The sequence below is a fragment of the Rana temporaria genome, chromosome 7 (assembly GCF_905171775.1).
Source record: "Rana temporaria chromosome 7, aRanTem1.1, whole genome shotgun sequence".
NCBI classification, from domain to species: Eukaryota; Metazoa; Chordata; class Amphibia; order Anura; family Ranidae; genus Rana; species Rana temporaria.
The window spans coordinates 138,175,666-138,195,280 of record NC_053495.1 but is presented as its reverse complement, the minus strand read 5'-3'; the positions used below and the strand labels follow the sequence as shown (position 1 = coordinate 138,195,280).

The following is a 19,615-nucleotide window of genomic DNA, read 5'->3' as shown; positions in this document are numbered from 1 at the left end:
CCGTCCTCCTCCTCGTCCTGTTACCAAGAGTGTGTAGTTTGTTCACAGATGCCAATAAAGGCAAGGAGCAACGGGAATTCCGCCCTACAAACACTCTGGGCAGACAAAGCATCCATTACATCCGGGCACATAGCGGATGAAACCATTTACAGATAAGCCCTATATTACAGCTCTTTTGTGAGTTACCTTTATATGAATTTCTTTTGAATAAATATTTTAACTACTACGCTTAGAAGGCGCTGCTTTTTTCTCTTTTGTTACCGTTTCAGATGCATCTTCTATCTGCAAGCTGGCAGCCTTCTCTGTGCTAGTATAGTTCGTTTTTTACATGGACACTTATTAATGGACTAATATATGCAGTCCTTCTCTCTCCCCCTACATCCTAATAATTACCCCTTCATTGTATTAGTGTTCAACCTCTTCCGGAGTGCGCTCGATTAACCCCTGGTTTTCCAATGACTCTTACACCCTGATATCTTTGATAAAATGTCTCCCTTGTTGGAGGATTATTGACTTAGGAATGAGGGCTTCTCAACTACTGTTATCACGTAGGATGCCTTTAAAGCATACTCAAGTGGACAATATATTTCAGCCATTTCAGCAGTTCAGAAAGACCAGGCTTCTAGCACTCAAGCCCTCCAAGATCACATTACCACTCAGGCCCAGGATTATGCTACAGATCCAACTCCCGTCAATTTCATGCCATTATAGCCACCAGGGGGAATCTCTATTTACATACATCTGAGGTCACAAAACTGGATCTTCATAAATGCAAACAAAATATTTTTAAAAAGGGGACCGTAATAAGAGGTTCCTGACCCTGTTGTCTCAGCAGGACACACCACTCACCATTATCCCAGAGATAAAAACGGAGGATGGATCGGTAATCACCTCTTCAGATGATATAAAAGAGAGTTCAGGAACTACTATAGCCACCTATATTCCTCTTCCTTACTTCATGATTATGACCCAGCTGCTATGCATCCCCTCCTCGACTCGATAGCTTTAGGCTGGCTTTCGGATAAAGAGAGAATTTTTGGTATGACCCATTATGCCTGAGGAGGTTCTTTTGGCCTTTAATTCCTTTCATGGCGAGAAGGTCCCTGGCCCAGGTGGCTTTCTGATATAATATTACAAGAAATATGGTGAAATATTAGCTCGGAGAGTTTTCAGGCTAAAGATGCCCTTCCGCCTTCTATGAGTGAACCCATATCCTTTTAATTTATAAAAGCCCTGGAGATCCAGCTCTCTGTGCCTCATACAGATCCCCATAGCACGGTTGAACCTGAATTTTAAAATTATTACCATGCTTCTCATGGGTATACTAAATGCTATTCTTCCTTCAGTCAGACTTGGACCTAACAGGTTTTAGGTCTCATAAGTCTGCAGACATAAATATTTGTAGACTTTTTAATAATATACATGCCTCTCCCACCAACCAGGGTACAAGAGCCTCTGTTGACATCAAAAAAAGCTTTAAATACTGTAGAGTGGTTGTATTTGTGTGAAATTCTCTGATGATGCATGGGTTTTTCCATGTGCTTCATAAAATGGTTACGTACCCTTTGACTTGGATCAAGTCAATCACACCAATCCCAGATGACGCCAGTTTTGGGGAAATGTGTCGGGTGGAGTGTGTGTGCGACATCACGTGTCGGGAGGCTGTGAGATACCGCAGCCGGCGCTTTTAACATTAATGCCTTTTAAACACTCCCTAAATATAGGCAGCTCTCTTTTTTCATAAAGATGTTTTGGCTATATTTGACTATAAGTTTTTCCCTGTTCATATCTTGTATATGCTGATGCGGAGATCGATTCTCTGATACCAAAAAGGGCTAGTTCTTACAGTCCATTTGAGCCAGCTGAGGAAACACACCATTTGGAATTTGTCACTGGGAGCTTCCTGCCTGGAGTTGTAGTTCATGCCAGTTTGAGCTCTAATTCTGGATCAATTCCTTTTGGGAAGAGGCCCCCTTTTTTTCTTTCAAAGGAGCACGTTTGAGCACTGAAGTACTATTCAATGGAATTTTTACAGCACTGAACACTTTATCAATTGCACAAGAACTATGTATTTTATCAGGAGACTTGTGTCAGACTCTACATTAAGAGCGATTGTATTTTATTATTTTGTATACGAGTTTGCACTTATCTTATTTTGCACTCATTCGTGATTTCACATTTGCTTTATTGCACTTATTCACCAGTTTATACATTTAAAGGAACAGTTCACTTCATAAAATTAAATATTTTTTGGCCTCGCAATTAGTTACCGCCCAATGGTGGCTCTGCCCCGACACCTTTAACACTGCAACAGTCCTAGAGGTGGCAGTGCTATTCCCTTTGGAAGTCCTACAATCACTTATTTTTGTGGCAATAAGGCCCCATATCCCCTGACGCCATCTACTCTTACTACCCTCAGGGCTTGGAGGGTGGATTGATGAGCCCCGTATTCCACAGCAGTATTCTCCAAATATCCCCCCCATGGCTTAATCCCACCTTGCCCCACCTACACTCACTTCCAGACCCACAGGCCTGGACCAAATTCCAGATAAAGCCAATTTACCACTTTGTGGGTTGTTTTATACCAGGGGTCTTCAAACTACGGCCCTCCAGGTGTTCAGGAATTACAATTCCCATCATGCCTAGACATGTCTGTGAATGTCAGAGTCTTGCAATGCCTCAAGGGATTTGTAGTTCTGCAACAGCTGGAGGGCCGTAGTTTGAGGATCCCTGTTTTATACCATGTTACTTTTTTTCTGTGTACTGGCAGGATGTGAGGTAGTTGCCAAGTGGTCTACTTAAGTTCTGACCCCTGCGTGGGGTTCTTTTTTTGTATTTCTCTCTAAAAGTACAGTATTTATCGGCATATACCGCACACTTTTTTCCCCTGAAAAAAGGGGGAAAATCATGGGTGCGTGCTATACGCCGATAGCATACCTTGGAGGGGAAGGCGGGGGACAAGCGCCCGCCGGAAATCACCGAGCTGTCATCTCCTCTCGGCTGCCCGCGTTTAAGGGTTTCCTCACCCTCCCCTTCACCACAGACTCATTTGGGTATAGAAGCCCCAAGTCGCGCTACAGTCCCGGTCAGCGCTGCCTGCGTCAGAGTTCCAGCTCCCTCCTTTCCACCATCGAGTGCTGACAGCTAGAAGCCCTAAGGTACTGTGTATCTCCTTGAACATAGGAGCTGCTCTCTGAGTTGCTTGCTGTACATTGCTGCTGATCTTATTTTTCAATTTAACTGCATTTACTATTTGGACTAAAAAAAATTGTTTTTCTATAAAATTCCCTCTTAAAATTGGGGTGCGCGTTATATGCCGATAAATACAGTAAGTATATTTTATGCATTACAGAGTTCTGGCCATTGCACATACATTTCTATACATTAAATACACTATATTGTACACTCTACACACTATTGTCACTTACTTCACGTTATGTTCTTTTTTACACAGCCCTGACTTTTATACTATATACACACACTAGATCACTGGTTCTCAATCCTGTCCTCAAGTACCCCTAACAGGCCATGTTTTGGAAATGTCTCTTAGATAAAATAGCTGTTCAAAATACCAAGCCATTGACTCTGATCTAAAGCACCTGTGCAAGATAAAGTAAAACCTGAAAACATGGCCTGTTGGGGGTACTTGAGGACAGAGTTGAGAACCACTGTACTAGATAGTCCCTGACCACCACAATTGACACTATATTGTATGTTATAATATAGTCCTGACCACTGCACTTCATATACTGTATTATGCATTATATAGTCCTGACCGATGCTCTTTATATACTATGTTACTCATTATATTGTCCTGACCACTGCAACCTACATGCAACATATGATCCTTATTGTTGCATTCCACACACTGCACTCTATATGCGGCAGTGTATGTTGCTTACATTGATTTCTCAAGATGTTTATTGTCCTAAGTGCAGGATGCATTGCAAAGCAGTTCCCAAATATTTTAACTATTTTAGCCCCGGAAGATTTGGCTGCTAAATGACCAGGCCATTTTTTTTTGCGATTCCGCACTGCGTCGATTTAACTGACAATTGCGCGGTCGTGCGACACTGTAGCCAAACAAAATCGAAGTCCTTTTTTACCCACAAATAGAGCTTTCTTTTGGTGGCATTTGATCATCTCTGTGGTTATTTTTTGCACTATAAACAAAAAAAAGAGCGACTATTTTGAAAAAAGACACAATATTTTGTACTTTTTGCTATAATAAATATCCCCATTTAAAAGAAAAAAAAAACTAAATTTTTCCTCAGTTTAAGTCGATATGTATTCTTATACACATTTTTGGTAATAAAAATCGCAAAAGGCGTTTATTGGATTGGTTTGCGCAAGAGTTATAGCAGAAGACAGATTTGGAGTGGAGTGTTTTTGCAAAGATGTGCCATGCTGATAGACTCATACTCAAAAAAGACTGAATGCATCAACAAAGTATTCGTTTAGGGATGTGCACACTTATGCAACCATATTATTAAATTTTTTGATTTTTACTTCACTCCACCTAAAATACTTCAGTTGGTTGTTCAACTGAGTTGTACAGTTTATAGGTCACAACAAAAGGTGGACAAAAGTTCTGAAATGATTCATATTTGTTTATTTTTTTTTACATCACAGGAACCTGACATTTTAACAGGGGGTGTGTAGACTTTTTATATCCGCTGTACATGGGATGAACCTTTGCCCAAAATGTTGTTTTGAAATGTAAATACAAGATAACATATTGCTATTCAGATATAGTTCATGCAATATCCCCCCCAGGAAAGAGTCGTATAAACAAATCAAACTTTGTAAAAGATATGAAGATGGCAATAAAAAAAAAAAAAAAAAAAGTTTAATATATATATATATAAAAATGGACATCTAGACTAAACATTTACAGGAAGTTTTGCATGATCTGAGGCCACTGCTTCTGGCAATGTCCAACGATAATCTTATTATTCATGTGACTTTCCCTTTATACTTGGTGCAGGGATTTTAACGTGTTACTAAACCCAGGGCCCTGCATTCACTATATCTAGTCTCCCACAGTACACAGCACATGGAAATTCAGTTATTTTAATAAATATTAACTGCTAAATACATTTTCTTATCAGCAGTTAGTGTTCTTGTGATTTCAATCAGTGTCCAGCCAAGAACTGGTTTAAGCTTGTAGGAGTAGTTTTCTGGCTGACCTGTCTAAACAGTGCTGATTGGGCCTGTGCTGGTCACATATACCCTCACAAGAAAAAAAACTCTAGCAATACACACCAAACTGAGCATGAGACTATATGCCGCGTACACACGACCATTTTTCAGAATGAAAAAAATGTTGTTTTTCAAAAACGTCATTTAAAATGATCGTGTGTGGGCTACACATAATTTTTCAGGTTCTAAAAAACAACCAAAAAAAAAAAAATTCTAACATGCTGCATTTTTTAACGTCGCTTTAAACAATGTCCTTTTTCGGGTTGTAAAAAATAATTCATGTGTGGGCTAAAACGACGTAAAAAACCCACGCATGCTCAGAAGCAAGTTATGAGACGGGAGCGCTCGTTCTAGTAAAACTACCGTTCATAATGGAGTAAGCACATTCATCATGCTGTAACAGACAGAAAAGCGCAAATCGTCTTTTACCAACACGGAATCAGCTAAAGCGGCCCAAAGGCGAATGGAACTTCCCCTTTATAGTGCCGTCGTACGTGTTTTACGCCACCGTGCGTTGCTAGATCATTTTTTTAAAAATGATGGTGTGTAGGCAACGTTTTAATGATGAAGTTGGGAAAACATAGTTTTTTGGACATGCTGAAGAAATGATCGTGTGTACGCGGCATTTATAGACTCTGGCCCAGATTCACGTAGGAGAGAGCATCTTTGTGCGGGCGTAACGTATCCTATTTACGTTACGCCTCCACAACTTTGACAGGCAAGTGCAGCATTATGTAAATGTTTTGTGATCCCACGTAAATGACGCTTTCTCCGAACGGCGCATGCGCCGTCCGTGAAAGTATCCCAGTGCGCATGCTCCAAATTAACCCGCAAAAAGCCAATGCTTTCGACGTGAACGTAAATGACGCCCAGCCCTATTCGCGAACGACTTACGCAAACGACGTAAAACATTGGTACGCCTCATATAGGCCTCATAGAGCAGGGGTAACTTTACGCCAGAAAAAGCGTAACGTAAACGGCGTATCTGTACTGCGTCAGCCAGGCGTACGTTCGTGAATAGGCGTATCTAGCCGATTTACATATTTCTAGGCGTAAATCAGCGTACACGCCCCTAGCGGCCAGCGTAAATATGCAGTTAAGATACGACGGCGTAGGAGACTTACGCTGGTCGTATCTTAGAGGAATTTTGGCGTATCTGATTCTTTGGTGCCAAGATACGACGCCTCAGACTCAGAGATGCGACGGTCGTATCTCCTACGAGAATCTGGGCCTCTGTGTTATCAGGAAATTATTAGAGTCAGTGGAAGGAGGGGAGAATCAGAAGTGTCAGAATCAAACAAACAGTCTTTTTACACCCTTAGGTTCCACAGTAAATATAACAAGCATGCTTTACTGCATATACAGACTGATTTCACTGTAGTGTGTTTAGTAACACTTTAAGTTAAAGCAATTCCAAAAATATACCTTGCAGGAGCAACAAGGCAAATACAGCTACAGTTTCCAAGACCTGTAGTTTAAATCATAATTACACCAAATGCAAAGTTAAAATATCTTTCTTCAGCTGCGCTTTTCAAATAGAGAGAAATTCAGGGTAACCAATTAGCTTCATGCAAATCCATTGATGGAGGTGAAAAAAAAACATTTAATCTGCATATAACAACAGAACAGTCACTTAAAAATAAAGGTTACCAGTTAAGCTGACCATATATGGATTAGAATTAGTCTGGTTCAGCATGCATGAGCAGACTGGTTGTACACAAGCCTATCAATTGACTTGTATACAACCAGCCTGTCGGATATTTTTCTCTCAATCGGTGCTGCTGGCGCTGATCAGTGTATTCTGACTGTGGGGAAATCTCTCTGCTGTCAGAATCAAAATAGCCCTGTGGGAGCGATTCCCCAATCCACATTGAATCATCATTTCCTGACACATTCATGGCAGCACACACTGGGTTGTGGCTCCGCCCCCACAACCTGACAGGATTGGTTAGCTATAAATTTGAAGGGGAGACACCCGGCATTATTCTCTTTTTTTATCCTCACCTGACAGGACGTGGACGTACAGCTTGTCTCCTACCGCTATCGCCCCAGCAGGTTCAGCCTCTCCTGTTTGGAAGTCCCCCTTGTACAGTCTCTAATAGAGCTTTATAGGGGGAACCCCGCTCTGGTGGTCTCAGGGGTTAATCCCGGCTAATTTCCTGGCATATAGACAAGCTTTAAATAAGCTTAAATAGGCAGTGGGTTCTCCCTCTCTCTCTTCTTCCCTCTTTGGGTTCCCCTTCGTTTTTTATCTTTACTATTACCATAAAAACGAATCTCTACAACTCTACTGTGCCCACTGAAGTTCTGATACTTTGCACTTATTAACTTTTTTCATTTTTGTACCTTCACAAAGCAGGCTCTCTGAGCCATGTAGTTCCTCAGCCGCCGCGTCCCCCGGACGTCCTGCGCAGGCGCGCAGCAGTGTAATGACGCCAGAGAGCTCCCTCGCCCTCATCCAAGACCTTCCCAGTCAAATGGCTTATAGCTATTTATTTTTTTATTTATTTTTTAACCATCTGTTGGCTTCCCTTTCAGCTTCCACTTCTGCTGCTTCCTGTATTCCTCATGGAGCCCACTGCCCTCGCAGACCACTACCAGCAAACAAGGTATGGAGGCCGCCTTATTATTAGGTAAGTAGAGAAGAGACAAAAAAGAGAGCCGGCCGCTAACACTGCCTTCTGTTGCAGTCCCATTAGGCCAAGAGACGCAAGCCCACGGCGCAGGGAGAGGTCCAGGCATGCATCAAGCAGGAGGTCCCGTAAAAGTCGGTCAAGATCTTCCTCCCGACACCATCGATCAAGGCATAGCCGATCACGCCGCAGCCGCTCCCGTCACAGCCGGTCTCATCACGGACGGTCTCCCTCATGCCACCGCCAGCGCTACCATACCCGTCCTGCAGCAAATGCCTGCTGGGTCTGCGGTGCTACTGCTTTGCCAGGAAAGCTAGCATGTTGCACTTGCTTCAACGAAGCAACTAGAGAAAAGGAGACGGACGCCAGGATGGCTACGGATCTCTCTTCCCGATACCACATAGAGGAGCCAGCACAGGAATCAATCTGGACGGCACATCCTCTGGCCCGTGATGGGCCCATCCCAGGCACTTCATCCGCTTCTGGCCCATATGCCCAGCTAATAGAGGCTCATTCCGATCAGGAGGATCGAGAGCTCGTGTCCGGATTTGACTTTAGCCTGGTCGAACCCTTTGCTCGCTCGGTTAAGGAGACAATAGGTTGGGAAGAACCCGTGTCGGAACCACCAAAGGTTGGGAAATACTTCCCCGAATTAAGGAGGGATCCAGAACTGTTCCCTTTCATTGAGGAATTGGAGGACCTCATTAAGGAAGAGTGGGAAAAACCGGACAAGCGGCCCGGTCTGTCCAACAAACTTGCTAAATTGTATCCTCTGAAGGAATCTAAGATCGCTTCCCTCATCAACGCTCCTGTTGTGGATTCATCCCTTATGCGGCTCGCCAGGCACGTCACTCTGCCAATAGAAGACGCGGTCTCATTCAAGGACGTTCTCGACCGCAAGATCGACCTGGAGTTGAAAAAAGCATACTCCACGGCGGGGGGAGCATGTAGACCAGCTATTGCCACCGCGGCTGTCGCCAAGGCCATTTCCGTATGGGCAGCCAGCGCCGAGAAGGCTCTCCTAGAAGGTGCCGACCGGGGGGACATAATATCTTCCTTGCAGGAGATCAGGCTAGCCGGTGACTTTGTGGCAGGGGCCTCGGTGGACGTCATTCGTTCTTCGGCCAGGTCCATGTTAGCCTCAGTGATGGCCTGCAGAGCCTTATGGCTGAAACCTTGGGTCGCTGAAACATCTTCAAAATCCAACTGGTGCAAGATTCCGTATGATGACACAAGCCTGTTCGGTACGAAATTGGACTCGGCAATCTCCAAAGTCACTGGAGGAAAGTCGGGGCTTATTCCCTCCGACAGGAGGCCCAAGCCTCAGAAAGGTCCTACCTTCAGGCGTAATCTGCCCGAGAGATACAGGGAAGCCAGGTCCTATCGCCCCGGCAAGGAGTTCAGAAGGGATTGGAGACCTACTCGCCCTCCCTTTGCGAGGGGTCAGAAGTCCAAGGCCAATACTGCAGGGGATCAGCAGAAGTCCTTTTGAAGTATTGCCTGCCCACCCAGCTCAGGTGGGCGCCAGGCTCAGCAGTTTCGCACAAATATGGTCGGAACACATAGAGGACCCATGGACTCTTTCCACAATAAGACATGGCCACAAATGGAACTTTATGGGGGCATTGCCTCGCGCTACTTTCCAACCCACCAAGATACCGTCTTCCCTAGACAAAAGGAAGCTACTCATTCAATACATCTTAGAACTACTCCAGAAGAAGGCTATCGTGGAGGTTCCTTTGCACCAAAGAGGCAGGGGATTTTATTCCCCTCTCTTTTTGGTGCGGAAGAAATCAGGGGATCTACGGCCCGTGCTGGACCTCAAAAGGCTCAACAGAAGGATTCAAATAGAAGCTTTCAAGATGGAGAGTCTCCAGTCAATTCTCATGGCAGTGAATCTCGGAGATTGGATGCTGTCGATAGACTTATCAGACGCCTACCTTCATGTGCCAATCCACCCCGCATTCCAGAAGTTTCTGCGCTTCTCCATCGGCCAACATCACTACCAGTTCCGATGTCTACCATTCGGGATCTCTTCAGCTCCCCGGACATTCACAAAGGTCCTTCTCCCCCTCATAGCATTCCTCAGGGAAAAGGGGCTGCGGGTACATCATTACCTGGACGATATCCTGCTCTTAGCAGCAAATCGGGAGACTCTACTCCTCCAGCGGGAGATCATAATCTCGTCCCTCCAGAAGTTCGGCTGGCTAATCAACTGGCAGAAGAGCAGCCTTCAGCCATCACAATCCATGGTATTCCTGGGGGCAGAATTGGATACCAAGCGGAACAGAGTACAACTACCCTTAGAGAAGGTGCAGCCTTTAGTACGGAAGGTTCGGAATCTATTGTCCTCCAATCTCACGTCGTCCAGAGCTTGCCTCAGTATGCTGGGCTCGATGTCCTCAACCATACCCATGGTACAATGGTCCCAATGGCACATGAGAACCTTGCAAAACACCTTTCTCAGACAGTGGGATGGAACCTCGATGCACCAACTCATCAGCATCCCCAGCCATGTGGGACTCTCTCTTTTGTGGTGGACTCGCCCTCCCAACCTCAGAAGATTCAGGCCCATAGCCCCTCCAAAACCAGAAATAGTGACATCAGATGCCAGCGAGAGAGGTTGGGGGGCTCATTACCTGGATCAGACAGCCCAGGGTCACTGGCACTTCCCGGCTCGGGGGATAGTCTCGAATATACTGGAGCTCCGAGCGGCATTCCAGGCCCTCTTAGCCTTCGCACCTCTACTACGAGGGAAGAGCGTCCTAATTCGGATGGACAACAGGGTAGCGGTGGCATACATCCAGAGGCAGGGCGGTACCCGGAGCCACACTCTTCTAGAAGAAGTTCACCCCATAATGGAATGGTCCCAGGTATATCTTCTGGACCTGAAAGCGGTCTATGTTCCAGCGGCACAGAACACGCTAGCCGACTTTCTGAGCAGGGAGCTCCTGTCCAACAACGAATGGTCTCTGAATCCCCGGGAGTTCTCCGTTCTGACGGAGGCATGGGGGGTTCCGGAGATAGATCTGGCAGCAACACCAGCAAATGCCAAATGCTCAAGGTTCCTTTCCAGAGTACCCTTCCCGACAGCAGAGGGGACAGATTGCCTTCTTCACCCATGGAACTTCAAGCTGGGTTACATCTTTCCCCCGACTCCTCTTATAGCGAGGTTTCTATCTCGTCTCCGAAGGTCGTCGGCCACAGTAATCACAGTAGTTCCATTCTGGCCGAGGAGGCCGTGGTTCACCACGCTCCTACAGCTCAATACCCGACCTCCAATCCGCCTACCGGTCGCAGCAGATCTCCTACTCCAAGGTCGGGTTCTCCATCCAGTCCCAGACAGGCTCCACCTGACAGCCTGGAGGTTTAAAGGGCTAGGCTAAGAGAACAGGGATGTTCCCAGGCGGTTATAACAACTTTAATGCAAGCCAGGAAAGCCTCCACAAACACCATTTACACCAGGGTGTGGGAAAGATTCGCCCAGTTGGCGCAACTTAAAGGCTGGAATCCCATCTCTCCCGATCCTTGCCAGATCCTTGAGTTCCTGCAAACAGGAGTCGACAAAGGCCTAAATTCAAGCACCATAAAGGTACAGATCTCCGCTCTGTCCGCCAAAACTGGCACCAGATGGGCCTTGCATCCTCTGATCATCAAATTCATAAAGGCATGCATAAAGATCAGACCGCCCAGAAAACTGTCCTTCCCGGCCTGGGATCTTTCGGTGGTCCTTGAAGCGTTTTCCAACCCACCCTTCTTCCCACTTGACTCGATTTCTCTATGGGATCTGACCTTGAAATTATCCTTCCTCATTGCCATCGCCTCGGCAAGGAGGGTGTCGGAGCTACAAGCTCTCATGTCTAAGGAGCCATACCTGGTTTTTCGGCCCGACAGGGTGATACTGAGACCTTCAGATCATTTCCTTCCCAAAGTCACCTCGGCCTTCCACTACGGCCAGGACATCGTCCTTCCATGCCTTTCTAACGAGAATGGCGAACCTCATGCCTTGGACATCAAGTCTACAATTTCTAAGTATCTGTCGGCTACTACTCATCTCCGGTCAACAGACGCCCTCTTGATTATACCTCACGGGGCCAGGCGAGGCCAGGCGGCCACTTCCCGCACCATCGCCTCTTGGCTTGTCAAGGCTATCGGAAAAGCATATTCCATTCAGCAACTGGAGATTCCGGAAGGCATCAGGGCTCACTCGACCAGGGCAGTGGCAACCTCTTGGGCAGCATATTGCGGCGTTTCTTCGGAAACTATATGCAGAGCAGCAACCTGGTCTTCCAGGCATACCTTCATTTCCCACTACAGGGTGGACGCCGCCCTCTTGGCTACAGCCGAATTTGGCAGATCTGTCATCAGGGCCAATTCCTCTGCTCTCTAGGGAATAAAAATCTTTTTGCATTGAACCCTCCCGACTGGCGAGTTATTTCCCAGTGTGTGCTGCCATGAATGCGTCAGGAAAACGGAAAATTGTATACTTACCTTTCCGTAATTTTCCTTTCCTGACGCATCTTCATGGCAGCACACAGCTGCCCACCCTACTGTTCAATGATGATATTTACGGAGAATAATGCCGGGTGTCTCCCCTTCAAATTTATAGCTAACCAATCCTGTCAGGTTGTGGGGGCGGAGCCACAACCCAGTGTGTGCTGCCATGAAGATGCGTCAGGAAAGGAAAATTACGGAAAGGTAAGTATACAATTTTCCGTTTTTCTTTCATTCAACCGCTTGGTTGAAAAATAAATTCATGTATGCCTAGTCATACTATAGTGGTGAACCTGCAATCTATGCATGGGGCAGTGATACAATGGAAAAGATCTAGAAAAGGAAAAAAAAAGGAGAAGCTGCAGCCAGACACTGCAGTCCATGTATAGGAACAAATGACACAGCGAACAAGCAGTATTGTGCAGTAGCAGGGAAACGGCTCCAACAATAAAAAACAAAAAGTACCATAGTGTAAGCCACAAACGGTTAAGTGGGTGTAGGCAATCACATTATACAACACCATCTCCATTAGGAGTCATACAAGCACCATCTTCATTACTAATGTTTGAAATACAATCATTTCTGTCATTTGAAAATACTTACGATGTTAGCTTTGCACTCATGTCCTCTGCAGAGCTCTGTGTACGAGTTGTAACGTACATATATGACCCAACTGCTTATGAACACCGCCAGCCATGAGAAAAAGAGGTATTTAATCCTCATATAAGACAAGCGAGCCTGCAAACGCAAAGAGGGCTTTGGTTACAATAATTACATCAAAGTAACAATATAAATAATTAAAGTAAACAAGTTCAAGAACACCATTTTCAAACATAGTTACTAACCCTTTAAAAATAGAAATATGTGCATCCCCCTTCGTTGGAAATCGTCAGACCCGCCGACTGTAGCCATATGGCTACAAAAGGTGGACGAAATAAAAAAAATGGAAGACCTCATCCTTACGAGCCAAAATAGACAGGAATTGTTTACCGCAACTTGGCAACTCTGGAATGTATTTATATATTCAGAGGAAGGCCAGGCACTCAGAGGAGGGGACACCTTAAACTAATGCCCTTTAAAAACTGACTGTAGGGATCCTTGTTCGTGAATCTCCCCCACCCGTCCTACCCCCCCCCCCCAATACCTCAGAGTACCTCCATCACCCCTCCCCCTTCCCTTCTTTCCCCCTTAACCATGATTTCTCTATTTAACTACACAGGCCTTGTCCATCTTTTGAAAGGCCTGTACTCTTCTTCTCTTTCTTTAATATCCTTTTTTCTTTTCTCTCTCTCCTGGTTCTTTGTTATTTGGAAAAGTGAGAGGACGGGACCCACAGGGCCGCAGTGGCTTGGCTCGTATGATGTATGTGGGGCAACCGGCCGGAGACGAGACTAGATATTAAAGTGGTGCTAAGATGTCGATACCGGCTGTTGATGCTCAATCCCATTGCATACGGAGCTTACCCACGGGCAGGTGTTTTACACAGGCCCGTGGGAGAACATTCCCCGTGGACGCGCCGTGCCGGAAATTGTGTACCCATATGTACTGTGTACTGTCTTCATCTGTAATTGTATTGCTGTATTTCACTGTACTGTCATGGTGGTTCATGTGGACCCGTCTCCCTGTTATATAAATAAAAAAAAATAAAAAAAATAAAAATAAAAATAGAAATATGTAAATAACTTATTTTTATTTTTTAAAAGTAAAGGCAAACTAAACTGGAGTGGTTGTAAACTAAAGTGAACAAAACAAAAAAAAAAAAAAAAGCATGCATGCCATCCATGAAAAGAAGAAATCACTGCTCCAGGATACCAATCAAGTGTCTTCTCACCAGATCCGAAGCCACGGATGCTGGCAATGCATGGAATGATGCAAAATGAACAGCCGCACTCAGCCGCACTAAATATTTTTTTATTTGGCCACGTCGCCTTCTGTTATCTTAGGCCTTGGCCTTAATTATTTGACTACCAATTGCTTATATGTTAAACTACTTGAGAAGCATATGTTTTAACCACTTAAGGACCGCTCACTGTATATATACACGTCATTTTTTTAAAAGATGGATATCTCGGTAACGGCAGCAGCTGCTGCCACAACCGAGATATCTATCTTTTCAGTGAGCGGTCCTGTCAACAATAACCGTGGTCTCCGCGGCAGATTCACCGCGAGATCACCGTTATCGGCGGCAGGAGAGGTTCCCCCCCTCCCTCCGCCGCTTACCGGAGCCGTCGGCAGCGGCAGAGGCGAGCGGGTCCTCTCCCCTGCTCGGCTGGGATACGAGCGAGGGCAAGATGGCCCCCACCCGTCCCCATAGCATAGCAGGGCAGAAGTGACATCAAAACGTCACTTCCGCCTATGCTTCCTAAAGCAATATTTTCTTGTTGTCATTTTTTCAAATGACACATTTTTTTTTTTTGAATTTTAGTATAAATATGAGATCTGAGGTCTTTTGACCCCAGATCTCATATTTAAGAGGACCTGTCATGCTTTTTTCTATTACAATGGATGTTTACATTCCTTGTAATAGGAATAAAAGTGATCAAATTAGTGTAAAAAATGTATAAAAATAAATAAGAAAATATTTTTTTTTTAAAGCGCCCTGTCCCGACGAGCTCGCGCGCAGAAGTGAACGCATACGTGAGTAGCGCCCGCATATGAAAACGGTGTTCAAACCACACACGTGAGGTGTTCGAGCGAGAGCAATAGTTCTAGCCTTAGACCTCCTCTGTAGCTCAAAAGATGCAACCTATAGAATTTTTTAAACGTCGCCTATGGAGATTTTTAAGGGTAAAAGTGACGCCATTCCACGAGCGGGTGCAATTTTGAAGCGTGACATGTTGGGTGTCATTTTACTCGGCGTAACATTATCTTTCACAATATATTAAAAAATTGGGCTAACTTTACTGTTGTCTTATTTTTTAATACAAAAAATACGGTGTGACAAAAAGTATTGCAATGACCGCCATTTTATTCCCTAGGGTGTTAGAAAAAAATATATATAATGTTTGGTGGTTTTAAGTAATTTTCGAGCAAAAAAAAAAAAATGTTTCAGCCCTGGTTCACACTGGGCTGCGGGAGTGAAGCCGTGCGAGTTCAGCTAAACTCGCACGATTTCACTCCCGCTAGCAGTCCCGATTTCGGCCGCGATTTAAGAGACATCTGTGCAGGTTTCTGCACAGATGTCTATGTAAATTGCGGCCCTAAATTGCAAAAAGTAGTACAGGAACTACTTTTTGAAATCGGTGCAGCGCCGCAGATGCGGCCTCGCACCGATTAGGACGGTGTCATTGCCGACAATTGCCGCCAATTTGAGATGCGATTTCACAAGTGAAATCGCATCTCAAATCGAAGCAAATCGTACCCAGTGTGAACCTGGGCTTAATCTTGTAAACGCCAAATCTGAAAAACAGGCTTGGTCCTTAAGTGGTTAACCAGTCATTTTTCTACTCTTAATAGTGTAACGTGTTAACTATGATTGGGCCCCATGTTGACAGCCGTTTTCTTACCTTGAAGTGGCATGTTTTTTTTTTGTTATTTTGTAAAACCAATTAAGATATATTTGCTTCTAAAAATGAATAGTGGTACTGTAGAAAAAAAGTACACATTTTATTCTGTAATTTGCCCGGTTTAAAATTACACTAAAATATAAATTCTGGTACAATTAAAAGTTGTTTTTTTTTTTTAAATCTTGCACTTTTTGAATGTAGAATTAAAACCGTTATTAATGGTTAATAATATAAACATCTGCTGTACTCATTTTTAAAGCCTGATTTTAACTCCAATTTTGTGAGTATAACCATTGATTTTACTATTGGAATAAATACATTTTATCAGTATCACACGAGGTCGGTGCGCCCTCCGCTCTTTTTTTTCTCTTTTATAGTTTCATGAATTCCCACGATTCTGAGGAGGGCTGCAAGACTCTAGATGATAACTTTCAATTGAACTGCACCACTTCATAGTACTTCCTAAAAATATCAGAGCGCAGGAGACTTGTTTTTGTATAATAATATAAACAAAAATAGGAATATATGAGTTGAATGGAAAAATGGAACAAGGAATTAAATAGGACTAATTACGGTAAACTACGACTGGTCACAGACTAGTAAAAATTTGTTTGAAATTTTCCATTTTAAGAACGTTTGATACAATTTTTATCTGTTAATGGGGCCAAAGTTCCATTAGTTTTCCACCACAGTGACGAAAATCTAATTCAAAAGGAGCATGAGAGAAAATGTTCTCAAATTAATAAACACTGTTTTTTATTTGGGTAATTACATTCATCCAAAACTGAATGTTTAAAGCGGGTGTAACTTTAAAAAGCACTTTAAAAAAAACAAGACAAAAACCAACACCTGCAAGACAAAGGCATAATGAGCTAGTATGCACAATCATTTTTTGGCATTAAGAAAACGTTGTTTTTCAAAAACGTCATTTAAAAAAATAATTTTTCAGGTTCTGAAAAACGACAAAAAAAAATTCAAACATGCTGCATTTTTAAACATTGTTTTAAACGATCTCGTTTTTTGGGTTGTAAAAAATGATCTTACAGTGCATTATTATAGATTTGAATGGAAGGAGTTGACAAACTTAAACTCCTCCCAGGCTCAACGTGTTGAGAAGCAATACAAACGCTATATATTTTTCAAATGTGAACAGCTCTGTCCACTGTCCATATTATCCATGGTAGGCAAAAATCACACCTCAAACGCCGATTTCTCACGCCATTGTGAACATGGCCTAACTGATATCTACAGATCGAAGCTCATCCCTTTGAGCTCAAGACTAAAACAGAGTGGATATAAAAGTAACAATGTTTGCATAGCAAAGAGCTATGGGGTTCATTCTTACTAAGGGTTGGGGAGCAGGAAAACGCTGTGGTTGAGATACATTTTTACCTCCAACTGCTCCACCTTTAGCTGCAGAGGCAGTGGCCGAAGGTGTACACGCGTCATGGCCAGCCAAGCACGACCTATTAAAAGCGAATGGGGCTTCTTTGCAGGTGCCCCACAGCCACGTGGAAAGCATGTGATTACAACACACTAGTGCGGGGTTCAAAGGGTTAAAGCGGGTGGTGAGGAAGCGATACAATGCCATCTCATCGCCTGTCAAACACTTTCTGAAAAACTTTCCGAGCATGTTCAAGGCACATGTAAATGAGCCCTCAAATACAGTTTATTTGTTGCTTTCTGTATCCTGTTGGGGATAACTGTCCTCACTCCCTGTCCCAGGGATGCAATGAGAAGCAAGGGGAATTCCCCTCTTGGAAAGTGGTTACTGGAACAAGTGTGTCTATTGTAAAATTCCTCCTTATTCCTATTCTGGTGACTCAACATTTTGTATTTTTTTTATCACTTTCTCTCAGTGACCATTTTCACCAGCAGGGACAGAAAAGGTGATAATAACCGGACAGAGCAACCTTTCCTCCTCTATGAAAATCTATACAATATACCCAGCCTTAGACTTTCATTGGGGTGTATTCATTTTTGCAACATGGTCTTGAATGAATTTGTTAGGAAAAATACTTTGTGTGCGCAAATTAATAAATCTTGGTTGCAATCAATGGCCCGCATTTGTGGGAGTATTTTGTAGTATAGTGTCCCATAAAAAAATATTGATTCTGAAAGGAAGGTAAAGGTTTTCTGACAAATCTGTTGGGGTGTACTCAGGGCCGATCCGCCCTAAAGGCTCACTATGCAAGCCGCTTAGGGCCCCCCAAATTACTAGAGGCCCCGCCTCCTGGTAAGAAGTCATTTCCGGCCCCTCACCTGGCTTTTTAACTCGCTGTCTGCATGAGAGAAGAGGTAAGAAGTCAGCACCCCCCCCCCCCCGCTTCTCAACTTTAATGTGACATGTCATTTTGCTTAGGGCCCCATGGGGAGGTCAGGATCGGCACTGGGTGTACTCATTTATGCTGAGCACTGTAGGTAAACTCTAAATTCTACAAGGCAACACTTTACATGCATTTGGGAGCTGGTGGCATATTGCAGTGATTAAAGTAATAGACTAATAATCAGCTAATATATCAAAACTTTTCTTCATGTCAAACTACTTAACTCTTGGCTTTTACTGTTTGTCTGTCTGGGATGCTATGATCCCTGCGTGTTGCATGTAAAAAATGTAATTTGCTTGAAAACGGTTGCAGCTGGTCAGCTATGACGAGCATTAAAAAGGAAAGTCTGGAGTGGGTCAGTGTACACAGAAGCAGACACAGTGGAGAAATGTGGTATGTGGAGACAAAGTATGGCCAGTTGTCTCCACTGAAGCCAGCTAGCAGGGAGAGGCTGTTTAGAACTGAGCCAGCTAGCTACTTGATGAACTGCAGATGACGCAACAAGCAAGATTTTTTTTAATGAGACCACTGAGATAACAAGGAATGCAGAAACTAAGGGTAAGGCACGAGTTATGTTCTTAAAGCAGAACTACGTACACTGCATCTGAGCACAACAAACAAAAAATGCCAATTTTTAACCACTTCCATGACGTGATTGACTTTCAGTGGGAATATCTGAATGATGCCTGCAGCTACAGGCATCATTCAGATATCCTTTTTTCAGCTGTGCACCATAAGTTCCACCGCTTGATCTTCTTAGAGGCGACGGGAGGGGACACCACCCCTTCCGCCACCATCCGATGCTTCTCTGGGCTCTCCAGTACCATTGGGGACCTGGAGAAAGAATCGACCATTGCCAGATGACGACTATAAAGATCTCTATGACGTCATGTCTGGGCCACGGTTGTAAACAAAGCCGCGATCATGGCTAGCAAGCATGAGATTGTGATATTTTTTTTACCAATCTCATGCTTTCCAGCCTGGAAGAGGGATATGTGGTCATATTGACCTTGTATCTCTCCATAAAGAGAACCTGTCACAAACCATTCCTATTACAGGGGATGTTTACATTCCCTGTTATAGGAATAAAAGTGATCCAAAAAAATAAAAAAATGTAAAAGAAAGTGTAAACATTTAAAAAATAAAGTAAACAAATAAAATAATCTAAAAAATGCCCCTGTCCCAGTTAGCTCACGCTCAGAAACGAATGTGCATGCAAGTCCAGCCCCCACATATGTAAACAGCATTCAAACCACACATGCGAGGTATCACTGCGTGTGGTAAGAATGCAAGCAACTATTCTAGCACTAGACCTCCTCTGTCACTCTAAACTGGTAACCTGGAAAAAAAATTAAAGCGTTGCCTATGGAGATTTTTACATTTTTAAACTGAAGTTTGGCACCATTCCATGAGTGTGTGCAATTTTAAAGCGTGACATGTTGGGTATCTATTT

At 43.9% G+C, this 19,615-nt stretch overlaps 1 protein-coding gene across 5 annotated transcripts in view; it reads right to left on the bottom strand.

Annotated features, from left to right (window-relative positions):
• DIPK1A (divergent protein kinase domain 1A) overlaps positions 1-19,615 on the bottom strand; it is a 215,145-nt gene that overhangs the window by 38,159 nt on the left and 157,371 nt on the right. For all 5 annotated transcript variants that reach the window (XM_040360016.1, XM_040360015.1, XM_040360020.1 and 2 more), the window contains one exon: positions 12,933-13,067. In XM_040360016.1, the coding sequence (XP_040215950.1) occupies positions 12,933-13,067 (135 nt within the window). The remainder of the gene's footprint in view (positions 1-12,932; positions 13,068-19,615) is intronic.